At 44.6% G+C, this 8,722-nt stretch overlaps 1 protein-coding gene across 1 annotated transcript; it reads left to right on the forward strand.

The window, feature by feature from the left end:
- Positions 1-900: 900 nt before the first annotated feature.
- LOC130393260 (lysophosphatidic acid receptor 3-like) lies at positions 901-7,927 on the forward strand. The gene is given in 3 exon segments (XM_056603899.1): positions 901-928; positions 931-1,641; positions 5,228-7,927. Coding segments are annotated over 3 exon segments (1,074 nt in total). The 3' UTR covers positions 5,563-7,927.
- Positions 7,928-8,722: the final 795 nt, after the last annotated feature.

Here is an 8,722-nt window from a genome sequence, read left to right on the forward strand (position 1 = left end):
CAGATACATCATACAACCGTTGCAGTAACTCCTTTCATTGGCACGCTACAACAAGTAAATCATACTGACCACGCCTCTACGTCAACGCAGCGGAGCCTCGAACTCCTCGTAGTGCGAGACTTGACTTTCACAGGACGGTCCGATCCCACGAGAGCACCTCCCGAAAGAATGAGGCGTCCACAGAAAACCTGTGGAGCGCATCAACTTCACTTATATTGACTATTTGACTGACGACGGCTCTATTTGGTACAGGTAAGCAGCTTTTGTTAATTAATGATCGCTTATGACTTTCTTTTTGTGTTTACAGGTTGTTGTTTTCGTCCCATTATTGTCACTAAAGAAACAATTATTATAAGCCTACTATTGGCAAAAGGGTTAATCTAAATGTATTGTATCTTCGTTTGTACGAAACTTCTTATTTAAAACACAAGGTCATCACGCCACCCACATTTTCGAAACTTCCCTCATGTAGGTCGGGCTATAGAGAAGGACGTGTAGTCTAATCGTGTATTGTGTAATAGCAGTCGTATTATATTTAATACAAATCATAAAATGCTGACAGTACTGAAGTAATATTGGACTGTAGTTTCCGCATATTATATAGCCTACATCAATTGACAACTATATCTTACAGCAAAATTAGCTTTACAACAATTCACATGTAAATTGTTTAAAACACAATTGTGTTAGTGAATGAAACAAATTGCGGATGAACAAGCTGGCCAGTGCGCTAAACTGATTTATAATATAAAATCCACTTGTGTCTTCTACTGGCTGGCTCACCGCAGTCCAACAAATCCGCTGGCTGCCAACATTCCTTCAAATGTGCACGATAAGCGACTCTGACTAACAGTAGGCGGCCTATCTTCCTCTCTGTCTACAGACTCCCACGGACTCAAGATGGCCTTGCAAAACCATTGCTACTACGACGGGAGATGCTCTTCTTCTACAGCAACAGCAACCAGACCAAAGAGGATTGGGGCAACACGCAGCTCATCCCGGTGCAGGCGGTGGGCTCTCTCTTCTGTATCTTCATCCTCCTGTCCAACCTCCTGGTCATCACCGCCGTCATCACCAACCGCCGCTTCCATTACCCCTTCTACTACCTGCTGGCCAACCTGGCCGCCTCCGACTTCCTGGCGGCCATCGCCTACGTGTACCTCATGTTCAACACGGGCCAGGCGTCCCGCAAGTTGACGGTCAACGGGTACTTCCTGCGCCAGGGACTGCTGGACACCAGTCTGTCGGCGTCGCTGGCCAACCTGCTGGTGATCGCGCTGGAGCGCTACATCTCCGTCATGAACTGCAAGGTGCACAGCAACCTGACCAAGCGGCGCGTGACCCTGCTCATTGTGCTGGTGTGGGCCGTCTCCATCTCCATGGGCGCCGTGCCCAGCCTGGGGTGGAACTGCGTCTGTAACCTGGAGAGCTGCTCCCAGCTGGCGCCCATCTTCAGCCGCAGCTATCTGATCTTCTGGTCCGTGTCCAACCTGGTGGCGTTCCTGGTCATGGTGTCCGTCTACGTGCGGATCTACGTGTACGTCAAGCGCAAGACGGCGGTGCTGAAGGTGCACACCAGCGGCTCCATCAACCGCAAGCGCACGCCCATCAAGCTGATCAAGACGGTCATGACTGTGCTGGGTAAGGCTGAGGGGAAGTGGGCCAGGCGCCGCGATGAAGTGTTGAAAAACGCTGTGTGTGTGTGTGTGTGTGTGTGCACGCGCTCACGTACGCACGCACAACGCACACACGTCCATCCATAACTACATGCATGCATATAAACATACACGCGTACATACATGCACACATACACACACATACAAACACACACACACATGCATAAACATAAACGCACATGCACGCACGCACACACTGTACAAGCACACATGCATGCACGCACCATACACTGCGCACAAGCACACACACACGCACCTACACACACATACACACAACGAACACACACACGTTGTGGATTGTGTGGTTCTGAGGTCGAGACTCGTGAGTCAACGTGTTTCTCCACAGTGACCGGCTGTGCGACGTGGGATGTTGTGAAGCAAGGCAGGGTTTACAGGCATACGTGTGTATGGGAGTACAGTCGCACATTGCATGCAACTCTCCGGTTAGGTCACCCCGGAACACGGTGGACTGGATTTAGTTGTTTGTTTATGTTGATTTGGTTGTTACTTGACTGGGAGCATTTCTAAGGAAAAGTTTGTGTGCGCCAATGCACTTTGGGGGTAGCACGGCAGAGCAAACAAAATACACACAACTTCAATGTGTTTACCAAGCAGCCAAACTTTGAGTAGGAGTATAAATGGCTCTGTGCTTTGATCCCAGGACTGTTGAAAGGACCAAGAATGCTCTTATCAGTGATGGGAATTAGAACCAATACACACACTTTCATCTCTAGTTTATGGATGCCTGTTTTTATGCTGTTTATCTTTCTGGCTTAAGTGTAAATTCTTGGGTTACTCTCAGTGTGAAAAAGCAGAGATTTTCACTTCCACCTTGGTTAAAAACCGCAGACACAAACTAGGGATTAGTGACAATAGGCGTCGTACTAAAAAGTAAACGGTTTTGAAACTCAATAGTTTAGCAGTTGACAGACACAATACCCAGAGTCCACCCCACCCTCTACCTTTCACACAGCACAGAGAGATAAGGCAGGCAAGATCTCTATCAAACAAGCACCTGAAAAGGTGCTAAATTCACATATTTTTCTCCCACACACACACACACACACACACACACACACACACCACACACACACACACACACACACACACACACACACCACACACACACCCACACACACACACACACACACACCCACCACACACCACACACACACACACACACACACACACACACAACACACACCACACACAACACACACACAACACACACACACACACACACACTTCTTTGCATTCTTATGGACTGCACATGCAAAAATAGCTGTCATTTCTCTTAAACTGCCCGCTGGTTGTGGTTTGTGTAGCTGGTGTAGCGTGGGAGGCTGTTCTTCTGTCTGCGCTCACTCTGTCTCCTTCCCTCTTCTGTGTGTAATTAGGACACCGACCTCTGTGTGTGTGTGTGTGTGTGTGTGTGTGTGTGTGTGTGTGTGTGTGTGTGTGTGTGTGTGTGTGTGTGTGTGTGTGTGTGTGTGTGTAGTGCAAAACCAGCCTCACATTGGACACACTGACTGCTCTGTGGCCTTCAACTATACTTACACTAATTGTACTGGCATAACCCTCTAATAATAAGTATAACCCTCAAGTGCTCACTCTATTATTTCCAAAAGGAAGATGCGCTAGGGGGTTGGCTTCTCAGGAAGTTGAGTGGGTTGACTTGTAACCGGAAGGTTTTGTGGTTTGTGTTTGAGTGTCGAGGGGACCCTGAAAGACACCTAACCCTGAACTGCTCCTTACCAGCTGAATGGTCCCTTGCATGGTGACTCGGCCGTGGCATGGTTCTATGAGTGGTTTCAAGTCACTTTGGATGAAGCCTCTGCTAAAGGCTCTGAATGCAAGCTGTCCTTTCTGGTTTTTACTGAGAGATTCCTCCGACAACGATTGTGTTTTGTTGTCCGGTGCTGGCTCTGTATGGGAATCAATTGCAGAAACCGGGTAGATGTGTGTTGGCAATAGCAGTCATTGGAAACCGGCGGCCCCCGATGCACTGGCTGTTGTTTGTAATTTATATATTCTTAGGCAACTGAGCTAACTACTCGGACGGTGCTCCAGAATTAGAGAGGTGAAACCATGAAAAACAGTGACCTGATCGGACCCTGTACTGATGATATATGGTGTACATGGCCATAGATGGAGGTGGAATCAAAAACCCAGCAATAACCATGTCCAAATGATTCTTAAAAAATCGTTTGTAGCCTGACGTAAATGGGATTTTTTTTCACACACCGGAACAGAATTGAAGAATTAAAGGAAGCAGAAAGAGAATGAGTGTCTGGTTTTAATTCAAACCTCTGCCCTGGTGACTAGAGATCCATCTTAAGCTCTGCAAACCAGTGCGGACCAGTTGGGAGTCTTTAACTTGCTTAATCCAATAAGCCATTTAACAAACCACAGTGCAGAACCAGAGCTAGGGGTTTTTTTTCTAACAGCGGCATTCTTACAGCAAGTCATTCATTAAAACACTGTAAACCCTTCAAATAACACGTCAGCGTATCTGCAATGTGAGTTATCATACATTGAGTACACCTAATAAGCCGCTTAATACATAGGAAATTATACTCTTCGTTACAATTGAAACAACAGATTTTGTTTCACTTGTAAATCATTAACTGCCATTGACCAGAAAGGCACGATGTGTTCAGATATGTGTACGATGCCACATGGTCCTTCTTAGACAAGTTATTATATTACAAGGATCGAACAGTGGCCCTTTTCAATCGGAAAATAATGTCATAACAGGATATACCATTTGATGGGTTTGACAGTAAACCACAAAGGCCTATATTAGTGCATTCAGTTCACATGTAAGCTAACATTTGTCTCTCTTACCACTTGCTTCAGTGGTTTGTGTGCGTGTTTGTGTGGTTGTGTGGGGTTTGTGTGCAAAGAGAGGGAGAGCCTTGTACTCTTTGTTTTTTTTCGTCTGCTGAGGGTCATTTTCGAAAAAAAGAAATATATCAGAGGCAAGTTTGCTACTCGCAATTACCTCTACACGTGGTGCACATGATCCTGAATCCTAACTGTTCCCCGACACTTTGGTATGGGTGACAAATTTTGCTCGGGTTTCTACGTATCATTGTATCGGTTCATTCAAAAGCAGTTGGAATCGAACTTTCTGAATTGATTGAATAACTCTCATGCCATGTTTTTTGGTCATATATTTACATGCATTTAAGAGAAAAGTAAAGAAAGAAAACTTGGTTTGACGCAAACTGATGGATTGGTTGATAACATCTAAGAGATGTTAGGAGGTGAAGCTCAACAGGAAACGTCAATTTACTGGTGTCAAGGGGGGCGCAGCCCAACTCGTCTCAGCCGTCAATCTCACGCCACACTTTCTGTGTTCCTTCGGGGGCTCGAAAGAAAAACCAAACCAAACCAAACCGAAATACTGCAAGTTGCATCCGGGGGACTCATGACCGCCCAGGAACGCCATGAGGATGCGGGTAGCTCTCTTTAAACTGTGTTTGAGCGTGGGCCTCATCCTTCTACTCCCCTCCCCTCCCCCCCCCCCCCCCCCCCCCCCCCTACAGGTGCCTTTGTGATCTGCTGGACCCCAGGCCTTGTGGTTCTCTTGCTGGACGGCCTGAATTGCGAGCAGTGCCAGGTGATGAAGTTCAAGCGCTGGCTGCTGCTGCTGGCCGTGCTCAACTCGGTGATGAACCCCTGCATCTACTCCTACAAGGACGAGGAGATGTGGGCCACCATCAAGAACCTCCTCCACTGCGTGGGCAACGGCACGCGACGCCAAAGGTCGTCCAAGGCCAACTCCCGGCCGCTCAGCTCGGGCCAGGACACGGGCGTCAGTCAGCCGCCGTCAGAGGAGACCAAGGGAGGGGAGGACGAGCAGGACATCATCAAGACTTGACCGTTGTGTTGGAAGGAAAGTTGCCCCCCCCCTCTCTCTCTCTCTGCCTCAAAGGACCGCTGGACTGTCTGTGTGTCTATGGGTGGATTGAAACGGTTGTCTTGTATTTGGTTGGGTAGTGTGGACTTGAGATGCAAGTGGAACACTGCTCACTTCCCATGGTGGTCCCAGTAGGCTTGTGTCTCAAAGGCTGTGTCTGCGCATGGGGAACTCAAAGGGAGCCTCCCTTTTTGTCTAAAGGATGATTTATTTCAAAGCGATGGTAAGTCATAAACTAGTTGCATCTTGTTGTTTTTTTACATATTAAATATAACTCCTATTCATATTTAACGTTTACTACATTAAGCTGTACTTAACCGCATCCAATTCGATTGAATTTAGATTTGGTGATATTTTTGAATAGTTGGATTACAATTGAGCAAAGAAAAGATCTGGTTTCTTCGATTACCATTGAAAGACTCTTTTGTCACTGTTTGGATGTAAGTGTATGTGTGGCACCATGACAACATGAAGCCCTGTAATGAAATTACACAATGGCCCTATAACAAAGTGCATCAGTTACGCAACAGGTACGAATGCATCCATGGTGGATTGGCAATCTTCCATTCAATGAACCAGAGTGGTTCTTGTTAAAATGCTCAGAGACATGTATCATTACGTATCAATCATCTGTGTGGCGCAAAGAGAAGTTAACGATCATGACCAACCAACCAATCATGTCTGGGAAATCACAAGTTCTAAACCTAAAGCATGTTTGTACGTATGGCCTAAAACTGGCATCCTACATTTCTGACCCAGTGCTATTAAATGTCCTTATCCAGTTGTTGTAAGAACATAAGCATCCGACATCTCAAAAATCGGTCAAACAACCGATGAAGACGTGTTCTGGGTTGCGACACGACTCGTGAAAAAATCTGCTGTTATCATCAATGAGCCTTGGGGCCATTATGATACGAGATGCCGATGGACTATGTGGGGTTAAAGTCTTCAACCAACATTGTAATATTACCTATGACATATGTTACTGATCGTAGTCGTTAAAACCACTATCTCCCTCTTGTACATTTGTCAAAACAATACAGTCACAGTGAAAGCATTATTTTACTCGGCAATTATAATAAGCTATGTGACCTGGTAACTCAGTGTTGTATTCATTACGATTTACATTTTGATGGTCTTAAAATGCATTGCAGTCATCATCTATTCTGCTTCATCCAGTATTTGCAAGTCCTCGTCTTCCTTCTGACTCGCATCCACACACACAACTGAACCCACACCGCACACCTGTTGGAAGCAAACCGGTTCCGGGGGAGATTTTTTTAAACACCACTCTTTCAGATGTATTTAGTGTGACGAAATACTTGCTTTCCTGAAAGAAAATGATGTTGCAACACACACTGGATTCCTGCTTTAAGGACATGACTGAAGCCCAATTGCCACGCCCCAGTGACCCTGGGGTGGGGGGGGGGGAGGGGGGAGATGAGTAACTGGGGTCAAATGAAGCTCTATAAAATACCCTGTTGTACAGTATTTATGCTATTTTAACCACTCCTAGAACGATAGGACTTCATTAAATGTTTTGTGACAACTGCTTGTCTGTTTTGAGTTTTCTGCCAGAGTTTAACGTGATTAGAAAAGGTTAAAAGGATGTGAAAGACTTGTGTCATTTATAGTTCATTGGCTGATAAATTGTGCTTTTGTCTATAGTGGAAGTACCATACATACTTGCATCTTCATGGTCTTACAAACATGACCCCAAATAATAGAATAACTGAAAAAGGCAAGGGACAATGACTTATAATGTTTGGTCATTGAATATGATAACACAATCTATAAAGCATGGCATGGCAATAAAATGGCCGATGTACTTCCTTGTAAGTATAGGCTTCCATTTGCTTGCATTTGTTGTTTATTTATTTACACCTTTTGAAAAGGTTGGCCTGTATAGGTCCAGTATTTAGGCTTAGCCTCCACTTTATTGGCCTCATTTTAAGATTAAGCGATGTGGTTGAAATATTTTTTTATCTTGACACCATTTCACCATCATCATTTATAATGTTTAAGCCTTGGACATAGTTTATCATGAAATAGCTTTATTGTTCATGGACATTGAAGAAGGCTATCTAAGAAAAATAACAAAAAAACACGTTTGATTAGTCACACCTTTAGATAGCTTGTTGTAATGTTACCCAAGATTACGTCATTTTAACCCACATGGGTTGGTTAAATGACGTCATGGAAGTGTGTGACTTTAATTAATAACTACGGGATGGGTTAAGGTCCAACTCTTATGCGCTGTCATGATGTGCCTTTGATTAAAAACATGTCATGCTGCATGTGTTTCAGGCAGGGCCGACCGAAGAAGATGGGGACCGTTATACACACTTTGAAACATGAGAGATCCATGCTGTGGCACAATGTGGTTATTTTAATGCGTCAACGCTGGGCCTTTCATTTCACATTCCTAAAGATGCAATTAAATGCAACAGCATGTCAAAGTAGTTCTTTGAGTAGGGATGGTTTATATCATTTGAAAACCACAGACTACAGCCCCATGGAAAGGGAGAAGTGAACCCAATCAGGGATTAAAAACTTGACTTCTTGGCAGGTAGTTCACACATTTACTGGGACAGACAGACAGACGTTGTATTTTTCTTCAATCAACCTGATAACTTCTTTGCATTTGTTTTCACTGTAGGCCCTAGATGGCTTCAGTACCAGAAATTACAGATGTGTTGGGATGACAGCTGGATTATGGACTACAAGAACATCAAGTTTGGCAACATTGAGCATTTCTACAATCGTTAACGACCACAGGTGAACTGAATCAGTTGGCGGATGGAATGTTGCAAACGAGGAACTCAACCAAAACCCTACCAAGACTCTTAGTTGTAGGGCAGGATTTTGGCAGATCCACTGTTGTAGTTACACAACAATTTAAAGAGCAGTTTATTCATTTACAAACATGTAGAGAGATTGCTTTTCCTTCATGCCCCTCTGTGATTTTACCCTATAGCACAAGGCTGAATGCCTTATATATATTTGAAGGACAGAATACCATTATGGCATCTAAAACGTAATCAATAATCAATATGTTATAACTACCTTATGCAAAGCTTGTTTATAAACAGTTTAATCCAATTTAAAAGGTTTTCTTCTC

Source organism: Gadus chalcogrammus, chromosome 12 (genome assembly GCF_026213295.1).
Source record: "Gadus chalcogrammus isolate NIFS_2021 chromosome 12, NIFS_Gcha_1.0, whole genome shotgun sequence".
Classification (NCBI taxonomy): Eukaryota; Metazoa; Chordata; class Actinopteri; order Gadiformes; family Gadidae; genus Gadus; species Gadus chalcogrammus.